The 24,215-nt window shown below is 48.9% G+C and overlaps 1 protein-coding gene across 2 annotated transcripts in view; it reads right to left on the reverse strand.

Annotated features, from left to right (window-relative positions):
* Positions 1 to 24,215, reverse strand: part of LOC140387064 (contactin-associated protein-like 5) — a 1,365,877-nt gene that overhangs the window by 856,179 nt on the left and 485,483 nt on the right. For both annotated transcript variants that reach the window (XM_072470084.1, XM_072470077.1), the window contains exon 4: positions 18,319 to 18,466. In XM_072470084.1, the coding sequence (XP_072326185.1) occupies positions 18,319 to 18,466 (148 nt within the window). The remainder of the gene's footprint in view (positions 1 to 18,318; positions 18,467 to 24,215) is intronic.

Raw genomic sequence — 24,215 nt, forward strand, 5'->3', positions numbered from 1 at the left:
GTGGGGGGACAGAGAGAGCAGAAACCCAGAGAGTGAAGGGGTAGAGAGAGAGCAGGAACCCAGAGAGTGTAGGGGGACAGAGAGAGAATGAATGCAGAGGGTGAAGGGGCAGAGAGAGAGCAGGAACCCAGAGAGTGCAGGGGGACAGAGAGAGCAGAAACCCAGAGAGTGTAGGGGCTGAGAGAGAGCAGGAAACCAGAGAGTGCAGGGGGACAGAGAGAGTGCAGATACCCAGAAAGTGAAGGGGCAGAGAGAGAGAGAGCAGGAACCCAGAGAGTGCAGGGGCACACAGAGAGCAGGAACCCAGAGAGTGTAGGGGGACAGAGAGAGCAGGAACCCAGAGAGTGAAGGGCACAGAGAGAGCAGAAATCCAGAGAGCGCTGGGGGACAGAGAGAGCAGAAACGCAGAGAGTGAAGGGACAAAGAGAGCAGGAACCCATAGAGTGCAGGGGCACACAGAGAGCAGGAACACAGAGAGTGCAGGGGGACGGAGAGAGCAGGACCCCAGAGAGTGAAGGGCAGAGAGAGAGCAGAAACGCAGAGAGTGAAGGGGCAGAGAGAGAGCAGGAGCCCAGAGAGTACAGGGGGACAGAGAGAGCAGGAACCCAGAGAGTGAAGGGACAAAGAGTGCAGGAACCCAGAGAGTGAAGGGCGCAGAGAGAGCAGGATCCCAGAGAGTGCAGGGCACAGAGAGAGCAGAAACCCAGAGAGTGAAGGGACAAAGAGTGAGCAGGAACCAAAAGAGTGCAGGGGCACACAGAGAGCAGGAAAGCAGAGAGTGAAGGGCAGAGAGAGAGCAGAAACCCAGAGAGTGAAGGGGCACACAGAGAGCAGGAACGCAGTGAGTGAAGGGCAGAGAGAGAGCAGAAACCCAGAGAGCGCAGAGGCACACAGTTAGAGCACACGCACTATAAAGACAGAGGGCATCAGAGTTCCCGATCATTCGGGATGCAGCCTCCTACAAGGACAGAGCTTACAGCTTACAGCACAGATCCTCAACATGTGCTGAGTGCATAGACTGGTTCGGACAGACATAAGTCTTTACTTAATCTAATATCGTGTTAACCCACATTGAAAGTATGTTCAACAGTTTCTAACTTAATAAAATAGTGTTGTACTATTTTAAGTGTTGGTGGCCTGTATGTGTTCCACGGATCCAGAGCACGTAACACATCATGATACCAGGAGTTGAGGGATATTAGAACTACTTAGACCTACCTGCAAGTGATCTGCCTTCCACCAGCATACAGTCATCCTGCAAAATGGACAGCGTCCGCCCGCCGCCGCCGCTCCGCATCACCGGTAACCTAGGGGCCAACTGGAAGATATTCAAACAACGCTTCCAGCTCTACCTTGAAGCCACAGACCGGGAAGATGCCTCGGGCACCAGGAAGATCGCTCTCTTCCTATCCACGGCCGGGGAACATGCCATCCACATTTTCAATTCTCTCACCTTTGCTGATGGTGAAGATAAATCAAAATTCAAGACGGTCCTCCTCAAGTTTGACACTCACTGCAACATAGAGGTGAATGAAAGTTTTGAGCGCTCTGTATTCCAACAGCGTTTGCAGGGTAAGGATGAACCTTTCCAGTCCTTTCTCACCCACCTCCGCATCCTTGCGCAGTCCTGTAATTACGGGCCAACCTCCGACTCCATGATACACGAGCAGATCGTTTTCGGTGTTCAGTCGGACCCCCTACGTCAGCAGCTCCTCGGGGTACAGCAGCTCACCCGAGCGATGGCCATCGAGACCTGCGTGCTACACGAACACACCACGAGTCGGTATTCCCATATCCAAGCGGCTGAAACGGCGTGGCAAGGTCCCCATGAGGCAGAAGGGGTCCAAGCAATTGAGCAACTCCAGGGCCTCAGCCTGGATGAGGGTGGCCATTTTGCACACTTTTGGCAGACTCCCGCGCAGGCGTGCACCACGTACGGCCACACCATGCATGTGCGGTGGCGCAGCGAATGTACTGATGCTACAATGTGCGGCAACTGTGGCTCCGCCCACTTAAAGCAGCAATGCCCTGCCAAATCCCGACAATGTCTGAGATGTGGCAAACTTGGCCACTATGCTGCTTTATGCAGATCAGCTCAGTCTGCCAATTCATATCGCTCCAGCCAGCCTCGCAGGAATGTCTGGGCCATTCAACCAACGTCACCGAGTTCGATGCGGACCGACTACCCGATATTGACACCGAGGACCCGAAGGCACCTTTTCGAGTCGATATCGTTACAAAAAACAGGGTGTCCCCGAAGCAACAAATCCAGCCTCTATCGGTGTACAGCAACGATCCAGACGATGAGTGGTGTGCCACCCTTATGGTCAACCGGTCCCAAATACGATTCCGCCTGGACACTGGTGCCTCTGCCAATCTCATTGCACGGTCTGACCTCCAAAGCCTTTGTGTCAAACCAGCCATCCTCCCATCAGCCTGCCAGCTATTAGATTATAATGGCAATGCCATTGCTGCCAGCGGCTCGTGTCAACTTGAAGTGATGCACAGGTCACGCAAAGCCAGCCTTCCCTTTGAAATCGTGGGCTCCTCGAAAGCCTCCCTTCTTGGCGCGCAGGCATGCAAGCTGTTGAACCTCTCTCTCCTGCTGACATGTCAGCCTTCCAGGACACCGACTTCAGGGCGCAGCTCGACGCCATTATCAACCAGTACCACGACGTCTTTGAGGGCATGGGCACGCTCCCGTACACCTACAAGATTTTATTAAAACCGAATGCCATACCTGTGGTGCAAGCACCTCGCCAGGTCCCAGCACCCCTTAAGGACCGCCTCAAGCAGCAGCTGCAAGGCCTCTAGAACCAAGGAGTGATTTCCAAAGTCACGGAACCGACCGACTGGGTCAGTTCCATGGTATATGTAAAAATGCCTTCCGGCGAATTGAGAATTTGCATTGATCCCAAGGATCTAAATCGCAATATCATGAGGGAACATTATCCAATTCCCAAGTGCGAAGAGCTCACATGTGAGATGGCTCGTGCCAAGCTCTTCACCAAACTCGACGCCTCAAAAGGATTCTGGCAAATCCAGCTCGATTAATCCAGCAGGAAAGTTTGCACATTTAATACCCCCTTTGGCAGATATTATTACAACAGGATGCCGTTCGGGATCATATCTGCATCAAAAGTGTTCCATAGGATTATGGAACAAATGATGGAAGGCATAGCGCGTTGATGTCGATACATAATCATTTGGTCCACCACCCCGCACGAGCATGTTAGTCGCCTCCAGCGCGTATTCAGACGTGTACATGAACAAATGCTCTTTTGGTCAGATGGAACTCAAGTTCCTCGGGTACCACATCTCTCAATTGGGTGTGCAGCCGGATGCGGACAAGGTGGCTGCCATCACAGCTATGAAAACACCAGGGGACAAGAAAGCGGTCCTCCGATTTCTGAGCATGGTCAATGTTTTAGGGAAATTTATCCCTAACCTCGCCTCTTTTTTGAACCTGTCAGGAAGACGACAGACTTCCAATGGCTCCCTGCCCACGAGCGCGAATGGAGAGAATCAAAACAAAACTGACCACGGCCCCGGTCTTAGCTTTCTTTGATCCAACAAAGGAGACCATAATTTTGACCGATGCCAGTCAATCCGGTATTGGGGCAATGCTCCTTCAACGTGATGAGGCCTCATCATGGGCCCCCGTTGCATATGCGTCACGTGCGTTGACCCCCACGGAGCAGTGCAACGCGCAGATAGAATAGGTGTGCCTGGGCCTTCTGACCGGTGTGGTTAAGTTACACGATTATGTCTACGGACCTCCTCAATTCACCGTCGAGACCGACCATCGCCCGCTGGTCAATATGATACAGAAAGACTTGAACGACATGATGCCTCGCCTCCAGCGTATTCTTCTCAAGCTCCGGCAATATGACTTCCAGCTGGTATACACCCCAGGCAAAGACCTCATCATTGCTGATGCTCTCTCCAGGGAAGTCAACACTCCATGTGACCCAGCGGGATTTGTCTGCCAGGTTGACGCCCATGTGGCATTCGCGGCCTCCAATCTACCTGCCACGGATGAACGCCTCGTCCAAATTTGCTGCGAGACGGCGGCTGACCCCTTGCTACAGCATGTCATGCGCCACCTAACGGACGGGTGGCTCAAGGACCAATGCCCTCAGTTCTATAATGTCAGAGATGATCTGGCGGTAGTAGATGGGGTTCTTCTAAAACTGGACCGCATTGTCATCCCGCATAGCATGCGCCAACTTGTCCTGGAACAACTACACGAGGGCCACCTTGGCGTGGAAAAGTGCCGCCGACGGGCCCGAGAGGCAGTGTACTGGCCCGGCATTAATGAGGACATAGCCAACACAGTGTTCAACTGCCCCACTTGTCAGCACTTCCAGCCGGCCCAACCACGTGAGACCCTGCAGCCCCATGAGTTGGTCACATCACCATGGACCAAGGTGGGCATCGACCTGTTCCACGCGCTGGGTAGAGACTATGTCCTGATCGTGGACTACTTTTCGAATTACCCGGAGGTGATACGGTTGCACGACATCACCTCGTCTGCAGTCATTCGTGCATGTAAAGAAACCTTTGCTCGACACGGCATCCCGCTCACGGTTATGTCGGACAATGGCCCCTGCTTCACCAGCCAGGAATGGTCCAACTTTGCCAGGCGGTACAATTTTGCCCATCTGACACCCAGTCCCCTGTACCCCCAATCCAACGGCAAAGCGGAGAAGGGAGTACATATAGTCAAACGCCTATGCAAGGCTGCCGATGCTGGGTTCAATTTCTACCTTGCGTTGCTGGCCTATTGCTCCGCCCCGCTGTCCACTGGCCTGTCGCCAGCCCAGTTACTCATGGGTCGTACCCTGAGGACGATGGTGCCGTCCATCCATGTCCCAGACCTCGACCACGTTCCGGTCTTTCGCCGGATGCAGATGTCTCGTGCACAGCACAAGGCGGCTCATGACTCCCGTGCAGCTGATCTCCCTGTTCTGGCTCCAGTTGACAACGTTCGCGTCCATCTTCCGGATGGTGGCTGGTCTGCAACTGCTGTTGTCCTTTGGCAGGTGACCCCCTGCTCGTTCCTGGTTCGTCTACCAGATGGCTGTATTCTGCGCCGCAATCGACGCGCCCTTCGTCTCGTTCCACGCTCGCCACGTGATCCTCCACTGTCACCTCGCCCTCCTGCTGACCGTGCCATGGACTATGCAGAGCTCCCTGTCACTCTGCATCCCCCTGACTCTGACGCAGTCCAGCCCGCTCCTCAGCCGGCGGCTCTCGACCCACCCTTGAGGCGGTCAACCAGAATTCGTCGCCCACCTCAGAGACTTAATTTATGAACTTTGCGGACTTACAGACTCTGAATTGTTTTGTTGCTTTGTTTGATCGTTTCCCTGGTTTGTATATAGTGTTGATCTCGTTACTCTTGTTGCATACTGCTTCTCTGCACCAGGCACCTTCCCATGTAAATAGCTTAGTTCTCATGTATGTAGTCCTGTAAATATGTCTTCACACCCCACACTTAGTTAGGAACATTCTCACCATATATTATTTATTGCCACACACATACATTCTTTTATAAAAGGGGGAAAGGCATAATATACACCAGTATATCATGGTGCAGATACACACACACTGATGGACACACAGTGGGACCAATCAACACACACAACACCGCAGCCAATCACCAGTTAGAGCACACGCACTATAAAGACAGGGGGCATCAGAGTTCCCGATCATTCGGGATGCAACCTCCTACAAGGACAGAGCTTACAGCTTACAGCACAGATCCTCACCATGTGCTGAGTGCATAGACTGGTTTGGACAGGCATACGTCTTTAGATCAATTTAACATCGTGTTAACCCACAATGAAAGTATGTTCAACAGATTCTAACTTAATAAAACAGTGTTGCACTATTTTAAGTGTTGGTGGTCTGTATGTTTTCCACGGATCCAGAGCACCCAACACACCATCATGGATCTCCCCCTTCCCCACTGCCCCAAGGCCCTCAAGCGATGCCTGGGGTTCTTTTCGTACTACGCCCAGTGGGTCCCTAACTTTGCGGACAAGGCCCGCCCACTCATCCACTCCACCGGTTTCCCACTGACGGCCAAGGCTTACCAGGCCTTCAACCGTATCAAGGCCGACATCGCCAAGGCCGCGATGCATGCGGCTGACGAGACGCTCCTCTCCCAAGTCGAGAGCGATGCATCAGATGTAGCTCTGGCCGCCACCCTCAACCAGGCAGGCAGGCCCATGGCATTCTTTTCCCGCACCCTCCATGCCTCCAAAATTCAGCACTACTCCGTCGAAAAGGAGGCCCAAGCTATCATTGAAGCTGTGCGGCACTGGAGGAATTACCTGGCTGGCAGAAGATTCACTCTACTCACAGACAAACGGTCGGTTGCCTTCATGGTTAACAACACACAGCGGGGTAAGATCAAAAATGATAAGATCTTGAGGTGGAGGATCGAGCTCTCCACCTTTATTTACGAGATTCTGTATCACCCCAGTCAGCTCAACGAGCCCCCCGATGCCCTGTCCCGAGGTACATGTGCCAGCGCACAAGTGGACCGATTCCGGACCCTGCACGATGATCTCTGTCACCCAGGGGTCACCCGCTTTTATCACTTCATTAAGGCCCGCAATCTGCCCTACTCCATCGAGGAAGTCAGGGCTGTCACCAGAGACTGCCAGGTCTGCGCGGAGTGCAAACCGCACATCTACCGGCCAGACCGTGCACGCCTGGTGAAGGCCTCCCGCCCCTTTGAACGCCTCAGCGTGGGCTTCAAAGGGCCCCTCCCCTCCACCGACTGCAACACGTATTTTCTCAATGTGGTCGACTATTATTCCAGATTCCCCTTCGCCATCCCATGCCCCGATATGACGTCTGCCACTGTCATCAAAGCCCTCAACACCACCTTCGCTCTGTTTGGTTTCCCCGCCTATGTCCACAGCGACCGGGGATCCTCATTTATGAGCGATGAGCTGCGCCAGTACCTGCTCAACAGGGGCATTGCCTTGAGTAGGACGACCAGCTACAACCCCCGGGGAAACGGGCAAGTGGAGTGGGAGAAAGGGACAGTCTGGAAGGCCGTCCAGCTGGCCCTACGGTCCAGAAATCTCCCGGCCTCCCGCTGGCAGGGGGTCCTCCCCGATGCACTTCACTCCATGCGGTCACTCCTGTGCACGGCGACTAACGAAACCCCCCAGGAACGTCTTTTTGCCTTCCCCTGGAAGTCCACCTCCGGGATTTTGCTCCCAACGTGGCTGGCAGCTCCAGGACCCGTTCTCCTCCGTAAGCATGTGCGGCTCCACAAGGCGGACCCGTTGGTTGAGAGGATACAGCTACTGCACGCAAACCTGCCATACGTCTACGTAGCGTACCCCGATGGCCGCCAAGACACAGTCTCCCTCAGGGTCCTGGCACCAGCTGGGTCCCCCCACATCCCCTCTCTGCCGTGACACCACCCTCCCTTCCCCCAGTGCACCCCACAACAGTCCCCGCTCCAGGACAATCCGTCCTCCCCTTGGTCCCACCCGGGGATGAAGAGGATGTTGACATGCTCCCGGAGTCACCGAGCCGACGTCTGACTCGCCACCAGCACTGCGGCGCTCTCAATGACGGATCAAGGTGCCCGACCATCTAAATTTGTAATCTTCGCTGAAATTTTAATGACAACCTGTATGTTCTCCCAGTGAGCCAGAGAAGACACAGCCAGAGTGAGACAGCAAAGAGTGAGTTTGGGAATTTGAAGCTAGGTGGGAATTAGAGCTGGGTTGGGAGGAGGTGCTTTTTAACTCTGGTAAGTGACTGGTAAGTAGTTTTTCTTTTCATTGTCTAATTTATTTATTTATTTTTTCTTTCATTTTTTGGAATTGTAGTTGTATAAGTTAACCTAAGGTTTAAGATATGGCAGGAGATCCCAGACCCGTGTCATGCTCCTCGTGTGTGATGTGGGAGCTCAGGGACACGTCCACTGTCCCTGGCTCCTTCACGTGCAAGAAGTGTGTCCAGTTGCAGCTCCTGTTAGACTGCTTGACGGCTCTGGAGCTATGGATGGACTAACTTTGGAGCATCCGCGATGCTGAGGATGTCGTGGATAGCACGTTTAGTGAGTTGGTCACACCGCAGGTGAATGTTACTGAGGGAAATAGAAAATGGGTGACCAAAAGACAGAGCAAGAGTAGGAAGGCAGTGCAGGAGTCCCCTGCGGTCATCTCCCTGCAAAACAGATATACCGCTTTGGATACTGTTGAGGGAGATGGCTCACCAGGGGAAGGCAGCAGCAGCCACGTTCATGGCACCGTGGCTGGCTCTGCTGCGCAGCTGGGCAGGAAGAAGAGTGGCAGGGCTATAGTGATAGGGGACTCAATCGTAAGGGGAATAGTCAGGCGGTTCTGCGGACGCAATCGAGACTCCAGGATGGTATGTTGAAAAACTAGTGCAAGGTACAAGGATGTCTCAGAGCGGCTGCAGGACATTCTGGGGGGGGGGGGGAGAACAGCCAGCTGTCGTGATGCACATAGGAACCAACGATATAGGTACAAAACTGGATGAGGTCCTACAAGCTGAATTCAGGGAGTTAGGAGTTAAACTAAAAAGTGGGACCTCAAAGGTAGTAATCTCAGGATTGCTACCAGCACCACGAGCTAGTCAGAGTAGAGTGGCTGAGGTAAATATTGGACCTTTAGAGGATGAGAAGGGAGATTTAATAATGGGAGATGAGGAAATGGCTGAGGAACTGAACAGGTTTTTTGAGTCGGTCTTCAAAGTGGACGACACAAATAACATGCCAGTGACTGATAGAAATGAGGCTATGACAGGTGAGGACCTTGAGAGGATTGTTATCACTAAGGAGGTAGTGATGGGCAAGCTAATGGGGCTAAAGGTATAGAAGTCTCCTGGCCCTGATGAAATGCATCCCAGAGTGCTAAAAGATATGGCTAGGGAAATTGCAAATGCACTGGTGATAATTTACCAAAATTCACTAGACTCTGGGGTGGTCCCGGCGGATTGGAAATTAGCAAACATGACACCACTGTTTAAAAAAGGAGGTAGGCAGAGAGCGGGTATTTCTAGGCCAGTGAGTTTAACTCCGCGAGTAGGGAAGATGCTGGAATCTATCATCAAGGAAGAAATAGCGAGGCATCTGGATGGAAATTGTCCCATTGGGCAGACGCAGCATGGGTTCATAAAGGGCAGGTCGTGCCTAACTAATTTAGTGGAATTTTTTGAGGACATTACCAGTGCGGTAGATAACGGGGAGCCAATGGATGTGGTATATCTGGATTTCCAAGGTGCCATGCCATTAGCGGTCAGTCGCCTTGTCTCACAGATCCCCAGAATCTCTACAGAACCACTGTTCCAGGTCATATTATATCGTTGATACATAACGGCCGGGATTCTCCAATCCCGCGGCCAAGTTCTGACGCCGTGTGAAAAGCGTTGTGAACCACTCCAGCATCAACGGTCCTCGATTATCAGGTATGTTCCCCTTCATAGGGGGCTGGGTTGGCGGGGGAGTGGTCCCTGCAGATCCAGCCGGCACGTTATGGCCGGCACGAGTGCGCGCATGCGCGTGGGTTCCCGTCTCCACACCGGCCCCCAGTCAATATGGCGGAGACCTACAGGTGCTCGGCGCAGAGGAATACAGGCCCTCACGGAACCAGCCCGCCCGTCGATCGGTATGTCCCGATTGCGTGCCAGGCCACCGTGGAGGCCCCCCCTGGGGTTGGATCCCTCCATTCCCCCACCAGGACTGCCGCCGCAGCCAGAACGCTGAGGTCCCGCCGGGTAACCCACGCCAGCGGGACTCGGCCGAACTCGGCGGCCACTCGGCCCGCTGAGGCCCGGAGAATCGCGGGGGAGGGCCGCTTTCAACGGCCCCCGACTGGGGCGACGACGATCCCGCGGGCGCCCGAGAATCGGCACGGAGAATCGGCATGCCGGCGTAGGGTCGGATAATCCCGTCCAATGCCTCTAAAATGGCCATTCAACCTGCTCTGTGGTCCAGAAGGAAGCACCACCAATTTGTGAGAGGAACTTGCTATGGATATGAATATGAAGCTGATGATAGTTTGTGATTTTCAGTCTCATTTCATTCATGTCGTTATTTGTGTCATTTAGATTCTAACGAGTATGAAGTATTCTGAATGTACAGAATTGGAATGTAACATTATCTTCAATGGGTGTTCAGTATAAAAATGGATGAAAGGTTTAAATGAAGGAAGAAAATGTTAGCAAGACTGCTCAAGGAAAGGATTTTGCGCTCACACCAAATGATCCACATTGTAAAATGTTCTTTGTTTATTTTTTAATGGTTGAGAAAAGTAGTTTATGTCAGGTGGAGCCATTATAAAGTATGTATTAACTTGCAGCTTTTCACTACTCACCAAATTTGACACACCTCATTTTAGTTGAAGCTTCAGAAGAATGGTAATGATGTGTAAATGGATGATGGCATCTATAATAGTTAGATTTTACCTCAGATATTCCACTGTTGAAAGCAGCTATCAATATAGAACGCCCCTAACTAAATGGTCACAAAACCAATGTCCTAAACTTGATTGTCCTGTGAGCGAGCAAGGGAATTGAGGAATTTAGCTGGGCAAGGCAGGAAAGTAGAGTTGAGGAAGAAAATTACCGATTGAATGATGGAGCAGACTCAAGGTGCTTAACACCCTAATTGTGTTCCTGTTGGGAGTACTGGGGAGCAAAATTAGGCAGGGTGCAAAGCCAGAGTTGCATCCAATCCCGTCAGTATTCCCAAGGGTGAGTTAGGTTAAAATCCCCAACTTTGAGCCTGAGTTAGGCTGGTAAACCATGGATGGATACAACTTGGAAAATGGTCCAGGCAAACAGTGAAGTTTAATCTCTGAACTCGGGTTCCAAAGGCATTACATTTCCATTTCCTCTCTGTCTTCACTCAATGCAGCTTGTTGTGTGGACCTACCCGAGTTCTGTTGGAAACGATGGGCTGTCATCTGACTAGAATAAGGTGGCTGCACTCAATATTGGGCACCATTCAGTGATGCCGTTGCGCCTGGTGCGGATCTGGGCGCAATGGGTGAATCGTGTGCGAGCCCCTAATTGGCGCCCAGACTCTCTGGCCGCACCTGGGAGAAAATGCCAGGATGCCGTTTAGAACTGGTCCATACAGATGTGGACCAGGTTGGGGGGTGGGTCTCCCAGGAATTTGGAGACCCCAGCGTGTTTACGACAGCGTGCCCTAACACCTGGGCACCATGAGACTGCCAGCCTGTCACCCTGGCAGTGCCACTCTGGCACCCTGGCAGTGCCACCCTGGCAGTTCTAGGATGTCAAGAGAACTGCCAGGGTGCCATTGTCAGGTTTACACTGCTAGTGGTCACGCCCGGGGGGTGTGGGGGGGGGGTGGAGCCTTGCCGAGTAGAGGGGGAGGGTGAAGGGGCTTTCCTCATGCCTCCCCAAGGCTAGGGGTCAAGGGGGAAACATCAGGGGGGGGTGGGGTGGAAAGACCATTGAGCTGAAGCTCCCCAGCAAGAAATTCCTGTCAGCGCAAACTCGAAGAATTGTATCCATTCGATCAGGAGGTTCGTCCAGGTCGGTCTCTTCTGAGCAAGGGTCTCCCAGGTGTTGATGTCTGTGTCGCATTTTTTGAGATAAGCCTTCAGGGTGTCTTTGTGGCACTCCCTTACAAATTAAACCGAAAGTGAGAAGACTGCATCGCGCCTTTGCTTCTGTCATGAGAATGTCACTTTAAGAAATGTTTGGCTGCGTATGTTACTGCAGTGATGTCAGAGTGTGGGTGGAGCGGAGCTCTGGCTCTGATTTTTAGTTTCACTTTGAGAAAAGCTTGGGTGGGTCTGTGGTTTTTTTGATTTTGTTTTCTGTATTGGAGCTGAAGCCAGACAAAGCAGGTGTACTGCTGTTCTCTCTGCCATGAAAAGACTATCTCTTGATCATTTGGTGAATTCAGAATTCTAAATGTTTTCAGTAGTGAATGTAAACCTGATGTGCTCCTGTTAAAAGGTGTTTCTTTTGTCTTCTGGATGTTGTTTGGGAAGTTATTAAGGATTACTTAGTGTTGTATTCTTTGGGGTTGTATTTAAATTAATGGTTGCTAAGATGTTCACTGTATGTTTTTAAAAAAGTTAACTTGAGTTCATAGAATAAACATTGTTTTGCTTTCAAAATAATACTTTTCCATTTCTGCTGTACCACACCTGTAGAGTGGGCCGTGTGCTCCCCATACCACAATCTATTAAAAGTTGTGGGTCAGGCGATACACTTTGGGATTCTCTAAACTCTGGCCCATAATACTTTATTAGCATTTACTGGTTTATTTTTGAGAAATTGTTTGTGAGTTGAAGTACCATGCCTAAACCAATGGTAAAATTTTTTGGTTTTTTAAAATTTAACCTGATTTTAAGGACATCCTAGATTTTTTTAGTCTGTTACTTATTTGCAGACATTTTTTTTCTCAACTTCTCTCTTTTCCTGAAGATGCTAGACCTTTGCTAGTGCACGGGTATGCTGGGGTACACTTCTATACATAGCAATCTGCTCCAATCCTGTACCTCTCTCAACCACTGCCACTGATGCTAGTTTCTGTCACCCGTTGACATCACTGTGGACAGCAGCACTGTGCAGTTCCATCCTGTCCGCTTCCTGTTCATAATTCCATTGGATCATGCTTAAAACTCTGGTTGCTGGTTGGTTACCCTCCTTCTCAGTTGTGGGTGCTGCGATGAAATACAGTGATCTGACCATAGCATTAGCTGAGTTGGGGCATCTGGGATTTATGACTTAGTCACTCAAGTGAGTCTGCTCAATTAAATAATTAGGGAAGCCTGATTTTCCTGTCTTTCAGGAATATTCTGCATCCTGGTTCTGATTTTCAAGAGCAGAATTTTGAAGTAAATCGTGTTCCTTTCTCGACATGGATTTTGTGCCGGCGTCTCAAACTAAGAAGAGACAATCGTTCCGAGAGTTGAAATAGAAACATTTTCTGGGCTAAGGCGCAGTAACTGACTACTGGCATTCATGGTTCCGTAGGCCAACTCTCCCCGGGGATCCAGATAGATGAAGAGAAAGAAATGAGAAGAATGTAATCAAAGGAAAGCAGATTAAAGAAATTATTATTAAACTCAGAAACTAGATACTCCACATGAAGACAATCTGAGATATAAAATTAGGGCAATCAGTGCTCCTTTGTGCACATCTGCAAGTTGCTGTGATGGTATGATTATTCCTGTGAAAATGAAATAGCTTCAGACTGAAAGGAAATGTGCATGCTAGTGAATAAGTAGCATAAGTCTGAAGTAGCCAATGTCTTCTCTCAGAACTAATTCATTTCAAAGCCTGCAGCTACATTTCTGTAATCCCAATCCCAACATCGATATACCCAGTTTTTTTTCTTACAGAACAGGTAAACTGCCACGCTTCCATGTCAATATTTCAGTGAGATAGAATGGGGTATATCTTATTCCTTTGATGAATGAAAGAAATTATCGTACCTTACTGTTTATATATTTGCAGCAAATCTATCAAAACCTAGGTTAGAATGCTTACAGAGGGTGGCACGGTGGCGCTGTGGTTAGCACTGCTGCCTCAAGACACCAAGGACCCAGGTTCGGTCCTGGCTCCGGGTCACTGTCCCTGTAGATTTTGCGCATTCCCCTGCGTGGGTCTCACCCCCACAACCCAAAAATGTAGTTTTTGGCCATGCTAAATTGCCCCTTAATTGGGAAAAAATATATAATTGGACTCTAATTTTTTTTTAATGCTTACAGACAGCATGTCTGCTCGAGCTGTGATTAAAAGTGAGGTGGTCAGTGATTTTTGCAGGGCAATTGTTTTGCTCATAGATATTAAAAGTAATTTTACCTTTTTGCAGGTAGTGAGCTAATATTATGTTGTAAGAATGGGCTGGCTAAATAAATCAAGGCACATCTTGGAGCAAGAGACAAAATAATGTTGCATGCTTTGAGTGCAGCTGGTGTAACAAATGGGAGGGGCCAGGTCTGTCTGGACAAAGGAGTTGCTTCCAGGGCTTAAAGCTGAGCAGAAGGTTTTCAGCTTGATCCAAAATAAACGTATCTCTCTCCAAGGACTCTCACCAAGAAAAGCAAGTAAAACCTGGTTGTTAACTTTACACATACGTAGTATTTGAAATATACGTATTTCAAGGAAATATACGTATTTCAGGAAACAATTTAATATGCTGCACCTCTTAGCTGTGATGCTACGTCTTTGTAGCTAATGTGCTTTACCCTGTGTTCAAATTAAAGTTTATTTTCATATGAAAGCTGTCTAGTGGTTAGTATTATCACTCCTGTGGTGCAGCAACATTTCTTCAGTTTTATCAAATGCAAATAGTTGAGTGCTAATCTGGGATCTGAACCAAAATTGGGGATTCTGGGTCCATAAACATCTTTGGCCGGGATTCACCCCCAACCGGCGGGCGTGTCGTACCAGCGCCAAACAGTGGCGTGAATCACTCCGGCGTCGGGCTGCTCGGAAGTTGCGGAATCCTCCGCAATTCTGGGGGCTAGGCCGGCGCTGGAGTGCTTGGCGTTGAACCAACTGGCGCCGAAGGGCCTCTGCTGGCCGGCGCGAGCTGGCACATGCGCAGAACCGCTGCAGTGATCCCTGCGGATGCGCAGGGGGTTTCTTCTCCGCGCGGAGCTTTACAAAGGCCAGAGCGGAGGGAAAGGGTGCCTCCACGGCACAGGCCCGCCAGCAGATCGGTGGGCCCCGATCGTGGCCCAGGCCACCATGGCGGCCTCCCCTGGGGCCGGATCCCCCCGCGCCCCCCCGAGGACTCCGCAGGCCGCCCTCAGAGCCAGGTCCCGCCGGTATGGACCTTGTGTATTTCACGACGGCGGGGCCGGCCAAAAATGGACAGCCGCTCGGCCTATTGGGGCCCGGAGAATCGCCGGGGGGGCCATTGCCAACGACCCCCGACCTGTGCGACGGGATCCCCGCACCCACTAAAAAACCGGCACCGGAGAATTCGGCAGCCGCCGTCGGAGCGGCGGGGCGGGATTCACGCCGCCCCCCGGTGATTCTCCGACCCGGCGGGGGGGTCGGAGAATCCCGCCCTTTGTTTCGCAAGACAGTTGGGGAGAGGTTCTACGAGGACAAATGCGTGCTCGGAGTGTGTGTTAGTGTGGAGTGTTAGCCTTACTGGAGAATTAGTACATTTTTCTTCAGATTTTCAAAACTCCTCTTGGGACTGAGTCAAACTAATGCACATTAACCCACAGGTTCAATTTCTCCAGATTATTATGAGTTTGTTAATCACTAATACGTTTTCTAATCCATAACTTTGTTATCTCTGGACTTGACTATTCTACCAGATCCCTGGCTGGCCTCATACATTCTATAGTCTGTAAATCTCAGGATATCTAGGACACTGTGGACTGTGTCCTAATTCATATCCCATGTTCTAAATCATATCCTGTGCCTTAACGCATATCCCATGGCCAAACTCATATGAAATCCCATTCACTCATTACCACAGTGCTCACTGCCTACATGGGCTCCTGGTTAAGCGACATTTAGATTAAAAAAATTCTGATCATTGTTTTCATCCCTCTATGGCCTCGTCCCTCCCTATCTCTCTCCTGCAGCCTCACACGTTCCAAGATGCCCACGCTCCTCTAACTCTGGCCTCTTGAGCATTCCTGAATTGAATTGCTCCCCCATTGGTGGTCACATCTTCAGCTGTCTGGGGCCCAAGCTCTCCAATTTCCGCACAAAACCGCTCCACCTCGCTACCTCGCATTTCCTACTTCAGGTTACTCCTGAGAGCCTATGGTTTGGATTCTCCAGTTGGAAGACTATCAGCGCAGGAACAGTGGTGTTTTACGCCCGAAAAAGCAGCGCAAAACCTCCATCAATCCTCTGTCTGCTGGAGGGCTAGCCGGCATGCAGCATAGAGCCCCCGGCTCCAGCTGCGGATATAGATGGAGAATTGCCAGGTCCATGGCCTCACATGTGCACAGCTGCGGCGTGCAACATGCGCCGGTCACATGCGGATGCAGCCTGCCAAAAAATTGCCCCCGTTTGGCCAAGCTTGCCACGTCTGGACCATCCCCCGCCAGTGACCACAGCTCCTACCAAAGAGCCTCTGCCTGCTGGTATGGCAACTGCTCGGCCCAAGATCGCAAGAAACTGCAGAGTGTGGGGAACTCAGCCCAACGCATCACACAAGCTTGCCACCCCCACATTGATTCTGTCTGCACCGCCTGTTGCCTCAGGAAGGTAGATAGCATTATCAGAGTCCCTTCCTACCTAGGCATCGCCTTCTTCCAGGCTCTTCCATCAGGCAGAAGATACAGAAGTCTGAAGAGCTGCACATGCAGATATCGGAAAATACTTTTCCCTGTACTTCGATACATGTGACAATAAATCAAATCAAATCAAATCAGTGTAGTTCATCCCCGGTCTGGGTGATTTATCCACCTTCAGACCTTTCAACTTCCCCAGCTCCTTAGTGATGGCCAGTACACTTAACTCTGCCCCCTGACTCTCTTGAAGTTCTGGCTTGCCGCTGGTGTCTTACACCGTGAAGAATGATGCAAAGTACCTATTCAATTTCTCTGCCATTTCTTTGTTCCCCATTACTACTTCTCTACTACTACTTCTTACTACTGGGCTCTACTACTACTTACTACTGGGCAGCATGGTAGCATAGTGGTTAGCACAGTTACTTCACAGATCCAGGGTCCCAGGTTCGATTCCCAGCTGGGTCACTATCTGTGTGTAGTCTGCACGTTCTCCCCGTGACTGCGTGGGTTTCCTCCGGGTGCTCCGGTTTCCTCCCACAGTCCAAAGATGTGAGGGTTAGGTGGATTGGCCATGCTAAATTGCCCTTAGTGTCCAAAAAAGGTTAAGTGGGGGTTACTGGGTAACTGGGATAGGGTGGATACATGGGCTTGAGTACGGTGCTCTTTGTAAGGACCGATGCAGACTCGATGGGCCGAATGGCCTCCTTCTGCACTGTAATTCTATGATTTCTATGATTTCTCCAACCTCATTTTCCAATGTCCATTCTTGCCTCTCTCTTATCTTTTGTATATGTATAAAAAAACCTCTTGCAATGTTCTTTTATATTATTAGCTAACTTACACTCATATATTTCATTTTCTCCCCCCGATTGGTTTTTATAGTTGTCCTCAGGTTGCTTTTAAAGGCTTCCCAATCTTCTGGCTTCCCACTAACCTTCATCATATGTATGTCTTTTCTTTTGCTTTTATGTTGTCCCTGACTTTCCTCGTCAGCCATGGATACCTTGTCCTCCCCTTAGTAGGTTTCTCCTCCTTGGAATGAATTTCTGTAGTGCATCTCGAATTACTCCAAAAACTCCTGCCTTTGCTGTTCCAATATCTTCCCTGCTAGGTTCCCCTTCCAATCAACTCTGGCCTGTACCTCCCTCATGTCTTTGCAGTTACCTTTATTTAATTGTAATACCATTACATTTTAAGGGCAGCATGGTAGCATTGTGGATAGCACAATTGCTTCACAGCTCCAGGGTCCCAGGTTCGATTCCGGCTTGGGTCACTGTCTGTGCGGAATCTGCACATCCTCCCCGTGTGTGCGTGGGTTTCCTCCGGGTGCTCCGGTTTCCTCCCACAGTCCAAAGATGTGCAGGTTAGGTGGATTAGCCATGATAAATTGCCCTTAGTGTCCAAAATTGTCCTTAGTGTTGGATGGGGATACTGGGTTATGGGGATAGGGTGGAGGTGTTGACCTTGGGTAGGGTGCTCTTTCCAAGAGCCGGTGCAGACTCGATGGGCCGAATGGCCTTCTTCTGCACTGTAAATTCTATGATGTCTATAATCTGATTCCAGCTTCTCCCTCTCAAACTGCAGGGTGAATTCAATCATATTGTGGTCACTGACCCCTCAGTGTTCCTTCACCTTAAGGTCCCCTAACCAAGTCTGCCTCATTTCATATCACAAAATCCAGATGTTTCAGCCACAAACTGTAAGAAATGTCAAACCAGTGACTTAAATTGTTTGATATTCTAATAAACGTTTGCTTTTAAGCTGAATTAACATAAATCAGCTATGTTTTAGAACTGTAGCCTTTTGCAGTAAAGCTGATAAGGAATCTGACTTAATTTTCACTGACCTTTATTATATCTCATCTTGTGTTGGTTGATTCAATGTCTGTAGTTCAATTAACTTATAATAAGATGTCCCAGGACTCTTCATTTAAACTGTTACAGCACTGAACTGCAAAGTGATGGCATTCCTCATTTCACTTCGACATACCCAAATGATAACAGTACTTGAGAAAGACGCTCGTAAAACAAAGTCCTTTGCACTATTAGTTTGTACTTACTGTATGAACAGCCGTAAACTTCAACTCTCATTCCTATTCTACCATGTGGATTCCACTCGAGGGGAACAAAACGAAGGAGTCTTGCTTTAATAGAGTGCTGCAATTTGTGTCGCTCGACGCCATCGGCATTGGAGTTCCCTGAGAAAGCCTGAAAAAGGAATAGAAAAATAAAAAAATTCAGGCAGGAAAGCAACAATGCCCTGTTACTGGTTTGAATGGAACAAAATTGGCATTTCACTAAATGTTTGAAATAGTTCTTGAAAACTCCTTCTAAAAAACATGATATCCAAAGTGCAGTGCACCAAACAAGAATTGGCAATTTGATAATTGAAGAATCACCAGTTTTGTCCTCTCTGTGCTTCTGTGTCTTAATTACTGGTTTTCACCTGTATGAATCAGTAAAACTAAAATCAATGGAAATTAAGGGAAGTCTCTCCACAGATTGGAATATCATCGTGCATAAAGAAAGATGACCATGGCTCTTGCAGGTCAATCACTACAGCCCTGCAGAACATCGCTGTAGGAGTTCCTCAGGGCAATGTGCCCAACTATCTTCAGTTGCTTCCTCCATGACTTTCCATCTGTCATTATATCAGAAATGGGAATGTTTGCTCATGATTATGCAGTGTTCAATTCCAATTGCTGCTCCTCACATACTGAAGGAGTCCATGACTATAGGGAGCAAGGATTGGACAACATTCTGCGTTGCCTGCTAAGTGGCAAGTAACATTCACGCCACACAAGTGGAAAGACGTGCCCACTTCCAACAAGAGGATTTAAACATCTCCCATGACATTCAAAAGCATTACAATTATTGAATTCCCCACCGTCAACATCCCGGGGGGCACCATTGACCAGAAACATAACTGGACCAGCCACATAAATACTATCCGCAACTTCCTGGCTCTCCTGCTTGCTGAAGCGAAAGAACTGCCCTATTGTTCTGAAAGCAGTGAGTGCCTGGCACATCCTTTGCTATGAATGTGGAATGATGCTGAGAAAGTAGACAACCTTGCAAGAGAAACCATCTCAAGCCGAAAAGGAGGAAGTATCAAAATGAAAGCCTGAACTTCAGAAAGACATTGACTGGATGTCAACCCAGTGAATCAAAGATCCTTATCCTTTTGTTTTCATTAATATTTATTAATATTTTATTTCCCTTTCCACCACCCTTTCCCTCTATGTCATTTGTCTGTGTGTGTAGAGATTGGGGAGAGACAGGGTAGATTGTGGGTAGTGTCTTGTGATGGATAGAAAGCTGGTTAGCAGATAGGAAGAAAAAAGTTAGAGTAAATGGGTCTTTTTCTAATTGGCAGGCAGTGATGAGTTGGGTACCACAGTGATCTGTGCAAGGACCCCAAATATTCACAAAATATTAATGATTTGGACGAGGGGATTAAATGTATTATCTCCAAATTTGCAGATGATACAAAGTTGGGTGGGAGGGTGAGCTGTGAGGAGGATGCAGAGATGCTTCAGCGGGATTTGGAGAGGCTGAATGAGTGCGCTTTTGCATGAAAGATGCAGGAGAACGTGGATAAATGTGAGGTTAGCCGCTTAGATAGAAAAATATGTAGGCAGATTATTATTTGAATCAGCGTCAATTGAGAGAGATGGATACATAGTGAGACCTTGGTGTGTTTGTGCGTCAGTCGCTGAAAGTAAGTGCGCAGGTACAGCAGGAAGTAAGAAGACAAATGGTATTGGATTGGATTGGATTGGATTTGTTTATTGTCACGTGTACCGAGGTACAGTGAAAAGTATTTTTCTGCGAGCAGCTCAACAGATCATTAAGTACATGAGAAGAAAAGGGAATAAAAGAAAATACATAATAGGGCAACACAACATATACAATGTAACTACATAAGCACTGGCATCGGATGAAGCATACAGGGTGTAGTGTTAATGAGGTCAGTCCATAAGAGGATCATTTAGGAGTCATGGTGACAGTGAGGAAGAAGCTGTTTTTGAGTCTGTTTGTGCGTGTTCTCAGACTTCTGTATCTCCTGCCTGATGGAAGAAGTTGGAAGAGTGAGTAAGCCGGGTGGGAGGGATCTTTGATTATACTGACTATATATATGTTGGCCTTCATAGCAGAAGGATTTGAATATAGGAATAGGGATGTTTTACCGCAATTGCATAGGGCTTGGTGAAGCCATACCTGGAGTATAATGTGCAGGTTTGGTGTCCTTATCTGAGGCAGGATGTTCTTGCTATGGAGGGAGTGCAGAGAAAGTTTACCAGGCTGATTCCTGGGATGGCGGGACTGTCATATGAGGAAAGACTAAGTTGGTTGGGCCACCATCTGGCCTGGGCTTGCGAAATCCTACCAACTGTCCTGGCTTGAGACAATTCACACCTCTTTAACCTGGGGTTACCCCTCTCTCTGGATCTGTAAAGACTTAATTACCTGCAAATGCTCGCATTCAAAGTATCGTCTTGCATCTTTGACTTTGTCTATATAGATGTTTCTGGAACCTACCTCTTCATTCACCTGAGGAAGGAGCAGTGCTCCGCAAGCTAGTGATTTGAAATAAACCTGTTGGACTTTAACCTTGTGTTGTAAGACCTCTTACTTTTCCTGGACACACTGCAAAGTTTTTCTCCCTCGGTTCTCCTAATATTCTTTGAATCCCAGTTGTTATTGTGATACTTGAAGTCTCCTACTATTACTACTTGTTCTTACAGGCAGAAATGTGGCTACATATTTTTTCTTCTATCTCCCTTTCACTATTTGGAGGTCTGTAGTACACTCCCAGTTGAATCACAGAATCATGTTATCACTACAGTGTAGAAGGAGGCCATTCGGCCCATTGAGTCTACACCAACCCTCTGGTAGGCCAACAACCCCACCCTATCCCCATCACCTAGTAACCCCATGTAACCTTTGAACACTAAGGGACAACTTAGTATGGCCCTAATCTGCACACTGAACTGTGGGAGGAAATAAGAGCACCCATAGGAAACCCACGCAGACACGGGGAGGTCGTGCAAACTCCACACAGACAGTCACCTGAGGTCAGAATTGAACCCGTGTCCCTGGTGCTGTGAAGAAGCAGTGCTAACTCTGTGCCGCCCATAAGTGCCAGTGCTCATTTTTTATTTCCAAGCGCAGCCCATAAAGCCTCGTTTGTTGACCCTTTTAGTTTATCATCCGTTCTCCCAACTGCAATTGATTCTTTAGCCATCAGCGTTACTCTCTCGTTTTTTGTCTTCCACTCTCTCCTGCCTGAATACTATATCCAGGGATATTGAGCTGCCAATTTTGCCCCTCCTTTAGCCAGGTTTCCATTACAGCAATGACATCCTGTTGCCAGATGTCTCTCTGTGCTCTTAACTCATCTACCTTGTTTGTAATACTCCTTGCTTTGAAGTATAAACAGTTCATCCTCAGCATTTTCCCTTGCGAGACACATTTTAACCCTTGCTTTTCCTGTAATTCCAGGTCTATCACTACATCTTCTACCTCACTAGCTAATGTTCCACCTCCATTCATCTAATCTATCCTCCTATTCCTGCTCTCTCTAGCATGTGGAACTGTGAGTAATCCTGAGATTGCTACATTTGAGGTCCTGCATTTTAGTTTATCTTCTAACTTCCTATACTCAGTTTGCAGGGCCGAAACCCTCCGTACCCATGTCATTGGTACCAATGTATACCTCGACACCTGGCACAAGTGAGGCAACATGCCATCCTCAATTCACGTTTGCGCCACAGAAGTATCTGTCTTTGCCCCTATTGAATCCTCTATCACTATAGCCATGCCACTCATTTTTCTCTCACCCATCTGAGCCATCCACGGTGCCATGGATTTAGTTGCTGCTGCTTTCCCCTGAGAGGTCATTCCCCCCCCCCCCAAAACAGTAAACAAAGCGGTATTTCTGTTTGAGAGGGAGTTGACCACAAGGGACTCCTGCATCACCATCCTGAGTCTTTTACTGTTCCTGATGGTCACCCAATCCCTTACTGCCTGTGTAATCCTCACCTGTGGTGTGCCCACCTTGCTAAACGTGCTATCCACGACTTCTTTATCATCACGGATGCTCCATAGTAAGTCCATTCGCAGCTCCAGCTCTGAAATCTGGCTATTTAGAAGTTGCATTTGCATACACCTTCTGCACACAGTGTCATTTCCCACATTGAGCAGGAGGAGCATAGCACAGGTCTGACGTCCCCTGCCATGATGTCCCTCTTGATTAAGCTCGTTACTCCCTGAAAAATAATATTTTAGCTCGGGGCCTTATTTACATTAGCTAAGAACCCTGTTTCTTACTTGACACTTCTATTATAATTGGACGGTACTATTCTATGCTACTTTTTATTTACTTTTTTTAGCTCCTACCTTGATATTAAGCAATGAATTATTTTAAAGGATTGAAAATACTCACCTAGACTTACCCATCAATCAGCTTCTTTGTTTGGTCCCATGCCTCTTTCTGAACCAGTGTTTGCATTTATCCTTCTCGTCTCTCACTCTTTTAAACTCCTGGCTCCTCGCTCGCTCTTTTAAAACTCCCCGGCTCCTCTCTGGCTTCTTTTAAAACACCCGGCTCCTCCCTCGCTTCTTTTAAAACTCCAGCTCCTACCTTGCTCTTTTAAAACCCCCGGCTCCTTTCTCGTTCTTAAAACGCTTGGCTCCTCTCTTGCTCTTTAAAACTCATGGCACTTCTCGCTCACATTCCTTCTGGAACCGTGTGGTTATCAGTGCCTCACAGACATGTCTGTCATAATATACACCAGTACATCATGGTGCAGACACGCACTGATGGACACACAGTGGGACCAATCAACATACACAACACCGCATCCAATCACCAGTGAGAGCACATGCATAATAAAGACAGGGGACATCAGAGTTCCCGCTCATTCGAGTAGCAGCTAACTAGGAGCATAGAGCTCACAGCCTGCAACACAGACATTCACCATGTGCTGAGTGCATCAACTGGTTAGGACAAGGCAAAGGTCTTTAGTTAAAGCTGGTATCGTATTTACCCACAGTTCAAGTATGTTTAAATAGTTAACCTTTTAATAAAATAGTGTTACACTACTTCAAGTGTTGGTGACCTGTATGTGATCCAGAACACCCAACACATCATGATACTAGGAGTGGTGGGATACTAGCACTTCTTAGACCTACCTGCAAGTGATCTGCCTTCCGCCAGCATTCCATCATCCTGCGACATGGACAACATCAGCCCACCGCCACCGCTCCGCATTGCCGACAACCTCGGGGCCAACTGGAAGATTTTCAAACAGCGCTTCCAGTTCTTCCTCGAAGTCACGGACAGGGAGGGCGCCTCGGACACCAGAAAGATTGTTCTTCTCCTCTCCACGGCCGGGGGCCATGCCATCCACATTTTCAACTCTCTCGCCTTTGCAGGTGACGAAGACAAGACGAAGCTCAAGACGGTTCTCCTCAAATTTGACACTCACTGCAGCGTAGAGGTGAATGAAAGTTTTGAACGCTACGTATTCCAGCAGCGTTTGCAGGGTAAGGACGAACCTTTCCAATCCTTTCTAACGCACCTCCGCATCCTTGTGCAATCTTGCAGCTATGGGCCCACCTCCGACTCCATGATACGCGACCAGAACATTTTGGGTGTTCAGTCGGACCACCTACGTCAGCAGCTCCTCAAAGTAAAGCAACTCACCCTAGTGACCGCCATCGAGACCTTTGTCCTACATGAAAATTCCACCAGTCGGTACTCCCATATACAAGCGGCTGAAATGGCGCAGCAAGGTCCCCACGAGGCGGAACGGGTCCAAGTGATTGAGCACCTCCAGAGCCTCAGCCTGGATGAGGGCGGCCATTTTGCGCGCTTTTCGCAGACTCCCGCGCTTGTACGCATCAAACGAGGGGACGGCAACATGGAGGAACGTAATGCGCAGGTGGGCAC

The sequence above is a fragment of the Scyliorhinus torazame genome, chromosome 2 (assembly GCF_047496885.1).
Source record: "Scyliorhinus torazame isolate Kashiwa2021f chromosome 2, sScyTor2.1, whole genome shotgun sequence".
Taxonomy (NCBI): domain Eukaryota; kingdom Metazoa; phylum Chordata; class Chondrichthyes; order Carcharhiniformes; family Scyliorhinidae; genus Scyliorhinus; species Scyliorhinus torazame.